This window comes from Procambarus clarkii, chromosome 31, assembly GCF_040958095.1.
Source record: "Procambarus clarkii isolate CNS0578487 chromosome 31, FALCON_Pclarkii_2.0, whole genome shotgun sequence".
Taxonomy (NCBI): domain Eukaryota; kingdom Metazoa; phylum Arthropoda; class Malacostraca; order Decapoda; family Cambaridae; genus Procambarus; species Procambarus clarkii.
This window is the reverse complement of record NC_091180.1, coordinates 15,228,065-15,240,888: the sequence shown is the minus strand read 5'-3', so window position 1 is coordinate 15,240,888 and position 12,824 is coordinate 15,228,065. Positions and strand designations below refer to the sequence as shown.

General features: G+C 38.5%; 1 protein-coding gene across 1 annotated transcript; it reads left to right on the top strand.

The window, feature by feature from the left end:
* The first annotated feature begins 554 nt into the window (after window positions 1–554).
* On the top strand, window positions 555–12,163 carry LOC123758654 (uncharacterized). The gene is made up of 5 exons (XM_045743182.2): window positions 555–1,481; window positions 1,991–3,113; window positions 5,768–5,964; window positions 9,883–10,089; window positions 11,474–12,163. Exons 1-5 carry the CDS (start codon window positions 999–1,001, stop codon window positions 11,618–11,620), a joined length of 2,157 nt encoding a protein of 718 aa, XP_045599138.2. The 5' UTR covers window positions 555–998; the 3' UTR covers window positions 11,621–12,163.
* The last annotated feature ends 661 nt before the right edge of the window (window positions 12,164–12,824 follow it).

The following is a 12,824-nucleotide window of genomic DNA, read 5'->3' as shown; positions in this document are numbered from 1 at the left end:
CGCCCCCGCTCGGGGAGGCGTCCATTTGGGAGGCTCCGGCCTCCCCCGGTCCTGTGAGCCCCTGGGTAGCTGCAGTGAGCACACACTGGCCCAAAGAAGCCAGCTGAATTAAAGATGAGTTCCAGGTAAGGTGTGGAAAGAAAGTCCAGCCAGGAGCGTTCAATCCGCGCGCCAAGATGGCCGACCTTCCCCGAGCTATTCAATTAATAAATTTGCGAATCGTTGTAGTTATCTGGGATTAAAATTCATTCACATATATTAAGGGTGATACGTGCCTGTTTTTAAGATATATGCTTCATTATACTTTTAGATAATATTGTTCATATTTATTTTTAATTCGATAGAGTTACAGATAGATTACAACTTTATTTGTGCGTATAATATTGTATATTGTATGTACTAGCTCTATCTATAAGTCCACCAATCTTTGTAAAAATTTCTTGTATGTATGTACCTTACCTAAATAAACATTTATTTATTTATTTATTTATTATATTATATTATTATATGCTTTTTAAGTAGGAACATGTTTGGAGCAAAGATTTTTGGCGGATGTAATCGAAGAACCATAACACTGCCTGGCTGGAGGAGGCGCACGTGTCTGGCCTCGCCTTATATCTTAGTTACGCTCCACGCCTGACACCTCTACACCCAGTGTAACACTTGATACCTTCTGTAACACTTGATGTAACATCTGCAAGTGTAGTACATTATACAGTGTAACACCTGATGCAGTGTAACACCTGCCAGTATAACAGCTGATACAGTGCCACATATGATAGTGTCACACCTACCAGTGTAACACCTGATGCAGTGTAACACCTGCCAGTATAACAGCTGATACAGTGCAACACCTGCCAGTATAACAGCTGATACAGTGCAACACCTGCCAGTATAACAGCTGATACAGTGCAACACCTACTAGTGTAACACCTGCTAGTGTAACACCTGATACTGTGCATCACCTGCCACTGAGCTTATCATTAGGAGCCTGAACAATGGTTCGCTTTGCACGGGCTGATGGGTCGAAGGGCTCGAATAAACGCATATTGGAAGAGCCAACACCGTGGTCAGAAATGATTGCACAGAGGACAACCAAGACTGAACAAGATAGTAATGAAGGGTCACCCAAGAAAAAGAAACTTGAGCTTGTAGATGGAAAAGATGCTGCTGAAGCAAAGAAATTAAAAACTGAGATAAAGAAAACAGTATTGACTGAAGATAAAGCTGTAAAAGGCAAGAAAAAGAAGAAAGTAAAAGAAATTATATCTTCAGACCCCAAAAAGGAGTTTGTTATAAATTCTCAGGGTCAGCGGGTCAAGGTTTTTAAGGATGGAACAGAGAGGACGTGGTTTGACCTTCCATATGAAGACAATGAAAGAATGACTAGATATGATGGCATGTGGGTCAAACAGGAGATGGTGGAAAAACTTGATCTCCTAAAAGAAAGCCTTCGAGTAGAAGGTCTTGATGCAGTAGTGGTGAGTACAGTACTGCAATTTGTAATTAATCTTAAATAATAGAAGAATTATTTTCTTTCCTGTAGCGAACAGTAGATCATTTTAGTTACTGAGTGATGATAAGATTTAGGTTTTGCTAGTTAATCAAGCACCAAAGAGAGACAGAGACAGTGCTACAGTTATGGATCTACTCGAGACACCTTCCACAAGTTGCATTTATAACTGTAATACTGTCTCCGTCTTTATGACTTTGAGAGTTGAGTAACAAATCAAACCTAACTTATCAGCACTCAATAAAGTCCTGCTGTAATGTCTGACACGCATTCTACTCTTGTTGTCTCGATACAAGTACTGTATCTGACCCATACAATCTCTTCCACTATGAAACTCACATTATTTGTCATTTACCAATTTCTCCAATGTGCTGATAATTACTAAAGAACAAATGGTCATATTTCAACAGATTAATTTCCAAATTTATTATATTAAACTAGTTTTATCAGTGTTTATATCTTGGTAATTCTTTACAGGTGATGAGAAAAATGATGCAAGCCAAAAGGAAGGCCCACAGACAACTGAGGATTGAACTGATATATGAGCAAAAGAACCTATTAAGAGAAGAGAAACAAGTGAAAAAGGAGCATGTCTCTGAAAGTCCAATAAAAATTAAGAAAAAGAAAAAGAAAAACGTTCCTTTGACTGAAAGTCCGACAAGTGAAAAAGACAGGAAAAATAAGAAAAAGGTAACCTTAACTGAAAGTCCAATAGAAAATAACAAGAAAGACAAAGAAAATACACAAAATGTCGCATTAGCAGAAAGTCCAATAAAAACTAGCAAGAAAGATAAGAAAAAGGTCGGTGTGACTGAGGAAGAAAGTATGAAAGATGATACACATGCAGTGTTTGACAATGAAGAAACTATGTCCGAGGGAGACAATTTTAAGGGTAATAACCATCTAGAATTTGAACAGGAAGGGGATAGTTTTAAAGAAGATAATTTGAAAGGTACTGACACTCTAGTATTCGACTGTAAAGAAAATTGCATTGAGGGAGACAATTTTAAAGGCAGTAATCAAATAGTATTTGAACAGGAAAACGAGAAATTTCACGGAGACACTTTTAAAGGCAGTAATCATCTAGTATTTGAACATGAAGAGGAGAACTTGCACAGAGACACTCTTAAAGGCAATAGATGTCAAATATTTGACCGTGAAGAGAATAACTTTGTAGGCAGAAATGTTAATGATAATACACACACTGTATTGGACTTCGAAGAGAGTGACTTGATGACTCAGTATGAAGGCTACTGGGTGAAGCGTGAAGCAGTTGAGAGGCTCGAGGCTGCAAAAACAGAGAAGTTGAGGAGCATACGTGAGGCAAGAGTCGATGGCAACGATTCAGAAGAACTAACATCAGCTGAACAAATACTATTCCAGCGAGTCATGAAGAAAGAGAAACGATTTGAGAATAAAAAATTACTGAGAGAAATGGCAAAATTAACAGGAAAAAGACACCTAATGACTTTTGGCACATATGGACAAAAAAGTAATGCTAAGAAACAAAGCAATGCCACATCTGCAGACAATGAAGTAGTTAGATTTGAAGGTTTCTGGGTCAAGAAGGAGTCTGCAGATAGACTAAATAAGCTAAGGGGTAAGTGCTATATGTATTGTATTTTACAAATGTTTTTATTATACATAAACATGGAATATAATTGAGGAATAAGGTAAATATAATTTAGATTTTTAAATGATAGGACTTGATTAAGAATGTGTTTGTTATGTTGAGTAAAAATGGGAAAGTTTTTGTGGAGCCTTCAGCTTTATGGACCAGTGTTGTGGACCATGTTATCTTTACTTTGTAGACCAGTCTTTTTATGGGTGATGTTTATTTTTTCTCCCATTTTCTGTTTTTGTGGAGGGTGCGGGAGGCATCAATCAGGAAGAGAGTAGATTACATTATGGTACTGTATAGACAAATTCTGAAGATACTTCAAAATTATACCCATCCATTTATCGTACATCATTTATTACATAAGATCATGTATAACCAACACAACCACATTCCACAAAAACATCCGGCTCCATATAACTAGGTGTATAGGGCTTCTCGTAGTTTGTAAAAATGGAACATTTTACTCCCACCTCACACATTACTTTCACCCGGCCTCGTTCCCAGGCTCTTCTCGTACACTGCTAACACTTAATCCCCACGTCCTCATGTGTTCGATCACCATATTGTCCATTCTGGCTTTCCTCTCCTTCACTCATATACTGCACATTTGAATGCAAACACTTCATAAGTACTCTATATCATTTATTCACTCAGATGAATTTAAATCAGGTCTTTCAATGGGCTACAGAAAATAATATGGTATTTGATGAAGATAAGTTCCTGCTCCTGCACTACAGAAAAAAATAAAATATAAAAACAGAAACTATGTACAAAACACAGTGAAATAATACCATAGAATGAAAAAGTAATGTAAAGGATTTGGGTGTACTCATGTCCGAAGACCTTACCTTTAAGGAACACAATAAAGTAGCCATCACAACTGCAAGAAAAATGACAGGTTGGATAACAAGAACCATTCAAACTAGAGATGCTATACCAATGATGATACTTTTCAAGATGCTGGTGCTCTCTAAAGTGGAATACTGCTGCACAATGACAGCCCCTTTCAAAGCCAGAGAGTGTGTAGAGATCCTTTACTGCTAGAATCCACTCGGTAAAACATCTGTTGGGACCGATGTCTAAATCTGTATTCTCTTGAGCGCAGGTGGAAAAATACATAATAATTTACATGTGGAAAATAGTAGAGGGGCTGGTCCCAAACCTGCACACAGAAATAACATCACATGAGACCAGAAGGCATGGCAGGATGTGCAGAATACCCCCGTTGAAAAGCAGCGGTGCAATGGGTACTCTTGAGAGAGAGCTCTATCAACATCAGAGGGCCGAGTCTGTTCAACACGCTTCCACTACACATAAGGGGCATAACTGGCCGACCCCTCACAGTGATCAAGAGAAAACTTATTAAACACCTCCAAAGGATACCTGATCAACCAGGCTGTGATTCATACGTCAGGCTGGGAGCATCTGCATCCTGGGACATTGAGCCCCAAAATCATTGCAAGGTAATCGCAAGGTAGCATATTCCATTTATGGTATTCCTGTCATAGTCTAATTTTACACCCTTCTGATATTCTTATATAGTCCTCTCCCCTTGAACCCATCCATGTACAGTGAGTGGTATCTCACTTGATTGAATCACTTGGTTCCATAGCTACCTATTGCAGGAAAACCTTTTCCATATTGTCATTTTCCCTCATTTTATCCAAATCACCTTATCTTAACAGTCAAAGAAAATACAGGTTTGGAAATAGGGTTGTAAATTTATGGAACAAATTACTAGGTATGTGGGAACAAATATATGTAGGATTGCTGGATTGTTTCAAGCATAGTTAAAATATGTACAGGTATATAAATGAGTTTGGGCAGATATAAATTGGAACTGCCTCGTATTGGCCAATAGCCATTCTGCTGTTTCCTTTATTCTAAAGTAATCATGTAATTGTAATTCTCCTGTTGCATGCAGAACTCCATTTAATTGAGCTATCACTGTACTGAACAACTATGAGGACAACTCATAATCCTAGCAAATCCTTGCAGTGGTATCAAACCAATCATTATTACATCATTATGGTTGATTTGGGATCTGGGTTTATGCATACACTTAGCAGATTAACCGAAGAAGCTGAATGCCTTCAGACATGTTGAGCACATGCTCTCTCTCTAAAAATTCTTCAGCATGACAGAATCATCACATTTCAGATGAGGATCATGCCTTCTCAAAATCCTTGTACACTTTACAGACAATTACAAGTACTGGTACTTTTTTCCAGCTACCTTCAATAACATACTGTATCTGATGCCCGTAGCCTCTGCCACCATAAAACCCACCTTGTTTATTCACGATCAGTTTCTTTGTTATTTCCTGTACATTTACAATCATTTTATCAACATTTTTCCCACTATATGCCTAAAGGCTTTGTTGGTATATTCCACACTGCATTTAATTATAGTACAGTACTATATTTATGTATCATTGATAACTACGGCTTTCCCCATATTGAAGTTTTTGTTGTATTGATGCACTTGCCTATTCCATAGATATATCTTGGTATTCTGTCTTCTGCTCTTCATCCTGAATTTAATTTTAGGATGAAATTGAATAGGTTTTGGCAGAGCAAATAAAGTTTGTTCAATAAAAATGACAAAGCAGGTTTTTTATCACGGTATTGCAGATCGGCTTACATCAGAAGGAGTTTCTAATGAAGAATTAAAAATTATAATGCAAAAGGAACGCCGTAAAGAGGAGCGCCTATTAAAAAACGAAAGGAAATTAGTTTGCTTAAAGTGTCGCCAGCCAGGTCATATGGTGTCAGCTTGTCCTGAAGCATCGGAGCAGACTGGTGAAGGACAAATAACTATTTGTTATAAAGTAAGTAACTATGGTATCATATCTACTTTTAGACATTATCATTCATGATCGTGACATTATCACTCATAGGCACATGCATGTGCACACATCATTATGGGGCCTGATAGCTGAGTGGACAGTGCTCTGGACTCATAATCCTAGGGTCCTGGTTCGATTCCCAGTGATGGCAGAAACAAATGGGCAGTTTCTTTCACCCTGATGCTCCTGTTACCTAGCAGTACATGGGTACCTGGGAGTTAGACATCTGTTATGGGCTGCTTCTTGGGTGTGTGTGAGGGGGGGGGGGGGGAATTAGATTGTAACAGTTGATTGATTGACAGTTGAGAGGTGGGCCGAAAGAGCAGAGCTCAACCCCCCGCAAGCACAACTAGGTGAACTAGGTGAATACACACACACACACATGCAGATTTGTAAACCTCATCTTGGAGACATTCATGTATCAACACGTCAAGCAGGCCACAAGAATGAGGGAAGGGGATGTTATGTCAGACCTGGATCTAGTATTCACCAGGAAAGAAGAAGTATTTGACATCCTGTACCTTCCTCCCTTGGGAAAGAGTGATCATGTCCTCTTGGACATTAAATACGCTATGTGATATAATCTAGTAGATAATGGGGACAGTGAAAAAGTTGTTAAACTCGATTTCAAGAGAGGACGCTATGGAGAACTTAAAAAATTTTTCTTAGGTATAATTGGACAGACTTGTTGCTAGGCAAGGAAGTAAATGAGATGTATGCCAAATTTTGCACAATATATGATGAAGGCACAAACATTCATACCAAAACAGATATGCAGACCTAGGAAACAGGGTTGGTTCAACAGTAATTGCGAGAGGGCCAGAGATCAAAAGACACAAGCATAGAATTATTATAGAAAGAGGCCAAACCCCCAAACATACCAGCGATACAAAGATGCAAGAAACAACTACACGTCAGTAAGGAGAGAGGCAGAGAGGAACTTTGAGAACGGTATAGGAGACAAATGTAAATCAGATCCAGGCTTTTTCTATAAATTCATTGAAAGTAAGCTGCAGGTAAAGGATAATATTCAGGGGTTGAAAATGGGGGACAGACACGGAAAATGAAAAGGAAATGTGTGAAACATTAAACGAAAAGTTCCACAGTGTGTTAGTACAAAATGAGATCTTCAGAGAACCAGACACAATAAGAATTCCAGAGAACAACATAGAGCGTATAGAGGTGTCTAGAGATGAAGTGGAAAATATGCTAAAGGAGCTAAGTAAGACCAAAGTAGTAGGTCCAGATGGAGTTTCACCATGGGTTCTGAGAGAATGTGCATCTGAGCTAAGCATTCCACTTCACCTGATCTTTCAGGCATCCCTGTGTACATGAATTGTATCATACATGTGGAAATAGGCTAACATAGTTCCAATCTACAAAAGTGGCAGCAGGGAAAACCCCCCTCAATTATAAACCTGTATCATTGACAAGTGTAATAGTGAAAGTATTGGAAAAACTAATCAAAACTAAATGGGTAGAACACCTTGAGAGAAATGATATAATATCAGATAGACAGTATGGTTTTCGATCTGGAAGATCCTGTGTATTGAATTTATTCAGTTTCTATGATTGAGCCACAGAGATTTTACAGGAAAGAGATGGTTGGGTTGACTGCATCTATCTGGACCTAATAAAGGCTTTTGACAGAGTTCCACATAAGAGGTTGTTCTGGAAACTAGAAAATATTGGAGGGGGGTGACAGGTAAGCTTCTAACATGGATGAAAAATTTTCTGACTGATAGAAAAATGAGGGCAGTAATCAGAGGCAATGTATTGGACTGGAGAAATGTCACAAGTGGAGTACCACAGGGTTCAGTTCTTGCACCAGTGATGTTTATTGTCTACATAAATGATCTACCAGTTGGTATACAGAGTTATATGAACATGTTTGCTGATGATGCTAAGATAATAGGAAGGATAAGAAACTTAGATGATTGTCATACCCTTCAAGGTGACCTGGACAAAATAAATATATGGAGCAGCACTTGGCAAATGGAATTTAATGTTAATAAATGCCATGTTATGGAATGTGGAATAGGAGAACATAGACCCCACACAACCTATATATTATGTGAGAAATCTTTAAAGAATTCTGATAAAGAAAGAGATATAGGGGTGGTTCTAGATAGAAAACTGTCACCTGAACACATTAAGAACGTTGTGCGAGGAGCCTATGCCACGCTTTCTAACTTGAGAACTGCTTTTAAATACATGGATGGCGATATAATAAAGAAATTGTTCACGACTTTTGTTCGGCCAAAGCTAGAATATGCAGCGGTTGTGTGGTGCCCATATCTTAAGAAGCACATCAACAAACTGGAAAAGGTGCAAAGACATGCTACTAAGTGGCTCCCAGAACTGAAGGGCAAGAGCCACGAGGAGAGGTTAGAGGCATTAAATATGCCAAAACTAGAAGACAGAAGAAAAAGAGGTGATATGATCACTACGTGCAAAATAGTAACAGGAATTGATAAAATCGATAGGGAAGATTTCCTGAAACCTGGAACTTCAAGAACAAGAGGTCATAGATTTAAACTAGCTAAACACAGATGCCGAAGAAATATAAGAAAATTCACTTTCACAAACAGAGTGGTAGACGGTTGGAACAAGTTAGGTGAGAAGGTGGTGGAGGCCAAGACCGTCAGTAGCTTCAAAATGTTACATGACAAAAAGTGCTGGGAAGACGGGAGACCACGAGCGTAGCTCTCATCCTATAACTACACTTAGGTAGTTACACACACATTCAACAACTAGGTGAATACACACGACAAAGAGGAATTCTTAAAACCGGCAACTTCAAGAACAAGAGGTCACAGATTAAGCTAAGAATGCAAAGATGCAAAAAAATATTAAAAAGTTTCCTTTTGCAAACAGAGTGGTAGACGGTTGGAACAAGTGAGAAGGCTGTGAAAGCTCAAACTGTCAATAATTTCAAAGCATTATATGACAGAGTGCTGGGAAGACAGGATGCTATGAGCATAGCTCTCACCCTGTAATTACACTTAGTAATACTACACAATATTACACACACAGGACTGACTACAGATGAGAGGCTTCAGTTCCACAGTTTTCCAGTCTAGCAGTGCATCACTCAAAGTTTTTAAACATGTTGCAAGGAATGGTGCCATTATCCACCTGTGGAAAATTACACCTCCACACGATCCACAATTGGCAAAATTATACCTCCACACGATCCACAGTCAGCAAAATTACAGCGATATGTTCAACTACTGTAATTCCATAGGTGCTCATCACTCTAAAGTCCTTGTATTTTAACTTTTGTTAAAAACTTTTTCCACTTCCATAAATGCCATGTACACCATGTAATCTTTCTCACATGCCTTATATATATATACTGTCTCAATGCAGATAGCTGATCTACACATCCTTAAGTATTAACCTTCTATTTCCTTCTTGGTGTTACCAAGTGGTGCTTTAACTACTTCACTAATATCATACTGAGACTAGCATGTTAAATTAATGCTTCACCAAATCACTGCTTCACAAATTCAGTGACATGTCAAGTTTAATTTTTATCAACATTTAGTTTTAAATGATATTCCAAAGCAGGCATTTTCAACAGTGGGGGCAATATTACTCCCCTAGGGGGTGACATCTACCCTTGAAATAATTCTGGGTCGAATTTTTGATAAATACACAGATTTCGTTAAGAATTGAAAGGTGATGATTTTTGTCTTTGCTCTTAATGCTGGTTCAGTAATAAACATTAAACACAAAAATTATTACAAAATATATTTACAAATGTGTAGAATTCGCCTATTTATCATTATCTTTTGCGGAACCCCTAGATACCTTCCGCAGAACTTGCGAGTTCTGCAGAGCAAAGTTTAAGAAATGCTGTTCTAAAACATTATTGTTATTTTTCTTGTTTTGCAGTGTGGCTCAACTGAGCATACCTCTCGTGACTGCTCTCTCAAACCAAAAGGTTCAGAGTACTCCCATGCAACCTGCTACATCTGTGGGGACGTTGGACACATATCCCGAGAGTGTCCCGACAACCCCAGAGGTCTTTACCCTAATGGCGGGGCCTGTAGAGGTTGCGGATCCGTAGAACACTTGGTGAAGGATTGTCCTGATTTGCAGGTTTGTATTGAATCACTTTTTTATTCCATAACCCAATAGTATGCTACATGAACAATGTGGAATTGTTTTTGTTAAGTTACATAATGATTCTGTATTTTGTTGACCCTTTACACTTTCCTCAGCATTGCTCACTTTCATCAGTACTTTTTTCACTCAGTATTATCAACATCTCTCTCTCCATTAACATTATCTATATCACTTAGCAGTCTCCATATTTCCCTCTGGTCTACATCTTTCTCAGTATTCTTTCCACTTATCTGGGGGTCAGTAGTTCCTTTATTGTAGCCTAGTCTGGGGCCCGCCTCCCCTGGTGATTACCTGCTCTATGAAGCTGTGCATTTTCATAACACCAGGTCACTATAGCAATCACAGGCAAGCTGTTCTGTTAACTCCAGAAAAAAATTCCCCCTAGTTCCTTCTTATAAGCTGCTGTTATTCTAGCAATATTTCTTATGTTTGTTAGCAGTAAACTGAAGAATTGTGTACGTATGATGTTTACATTGTCTTTGGCACCCCTGACTTTTTCATTGAATATACAGAAGATTATGCAAGAGCTAGGTTTTATCCAATAGTTGGTTACTGTGTGATGTATAAGGATGGGGTGGTTATAGATGGATTGTGTAAGGATGTATAAGGATGGGGTGGTTATAGATAGATGGATCCATCTATAACCACCCCATCCTTATACATCAACACAGTAACCAACAGAAATCAAAGGGCAGGTAAAACAGACATGTTCCAATAGCATGGAGGAGGCAGCAAAGCCACAGAATGAAATATCCCACTAGAAATGTAAAGATTCAGTTCCCTTCCTAACAAAGATTGTTTTATTGGGAACTAGCTGAGAAATTGTTCCATTAAGGGATCATGAACACTCTAGAAACAGGTGAACTCCAAGGAAAGTTGAACACAAGCAGCTGGCTAGAAATATCCCCTCTCCAGAGGAGCAATGAGAGCCATAAGTCGCACCAAACCGCAGGAACCCTAGGGGGGGAAAAATGGGCGAATTTAAAATTAGTCTTATCCTCTACCTCTGCCAAGTGGACAACAGTGTTAAAGAGAGGAAAAACATCGTGCCACACGAGTGCTTGCACGAAGCACAATAGCTAAATCCCCACAGAGAATACTGCATGGCCTGCCAGCCAATATGAACTATGGAAGCAAATGCATAACCAAACTCTTAACTGAACTGGGTCTAGTTCAAACACATGGGTTCCTGATCTTCAAATAGAAAAAGCTTTAGTGCTACCTAGCCTGAGAGGCATGGGTTTGGGACTGAAATATTCCAAGTCAGATAATAAACTTTCAAACTGAGACAAAGGTTTATTGTACTGTACTGTACTTCTTTTCCTTGTACTTACCTCATTTTTTTTCTCTTTCTCAGAAGGAACAAGAAAAGTCAACCATAAAGTTGAGTCGAATAGATGGAAGTGCTGTGGAAGCTTTAGATATTGAAGAAGCCGATGATCCTCATGTGAATGCTGAGGTGTCGCCTCTCAAAACAAACAAAGTTAAAGTTATACAGTTTTAATGTAATATTTTCTTATGTAGATTTTGGCCGTCAGGATGAAGGAACTCTGAGCCATGGTATATTTGTTAGTCTAGATTTTATTAGTTGTTTGTTATCTAATATTTTTACGATACAAAGTTGGTGGAATTTACTACAAATTTCTAGTTCAAAAGTTTATACTTAATTATGCAACTTGTACATTTTCTCCTAGATACAGCTAGAGATTCTATACATCAGGTTTATAGTTTGTAATAATAACAGCAACTTACTACAGAAAACACATCATATTTATCTCAAGAATAGTTGAAGAATACATTTGAGAGATGAAATTGACTCTAGAACCCAATGAAAATCTAAATTAACTAAGAGCCTTTGGCATGAGTGCCAGTACATTGCGGGAAATTGGAATCGAAGAAAGTGTTATTAGTGAAAATTGTATACATTTTCAAGTCCTTGACAATTTTTAATTGGTTGTTGCTAGAAGGAAAAAAAATAGCCTAAGTAAATATAGGATAGGTCAACGAATACATTAAAAATGTAGCTGATATAAAAATAAAAAGCACAGTAGATTATTATTTAACCTATCTTTTTTTACTTGGAAATAATTTTAGATGTTATTAAATCAATGAAAGAAAAATATGCAATATTTATTTTGCCAAAACTGTAAACATTGTTATTTATTGCTGGGAGGTTAAAAGTATGAATTACGCACGTCACTGTAAGACAGGCGATTTCCAGGCTTATTCACCATACTCGACACTTCTCCAGGAAACACACACATCATCTTTGCCACAACATCGCACTGGAGTCTGCCACTTTAGCGTCATTAGTCATCTTGCAGTGTCCTTCATGTGCATCATATTCACTTGCACCTCTGGCTCGTTGTTGTCGTGAGGGGGCTTGGTGGGCGACTGCCGGAGTGTGATGCTCCATGGGACAGTCCTCTGTCCTTTTGTGGCCTTATACTCCTGCTGCTGTCCTCACTAATTTTGCTGGACAACTTTTCCTTTGTTTTTCTTCCCCCCCCCCCCCTTACCTCTTCTTCTTTCTAATTGTCATTTCCCGCTGACCTTGTGCCTGTTTTGATCATTCTTTTGGCCTTCTTCTGCTTTGACGCCCGGGTGTTTGAGGAAGCATACTCTTGCACCCGTAGAACTGCAGTACCCAATGTCTTGAGCGAGGGGAACCTTTTATAGTCGATCCACCTTTCGTCACTGAACCCGAT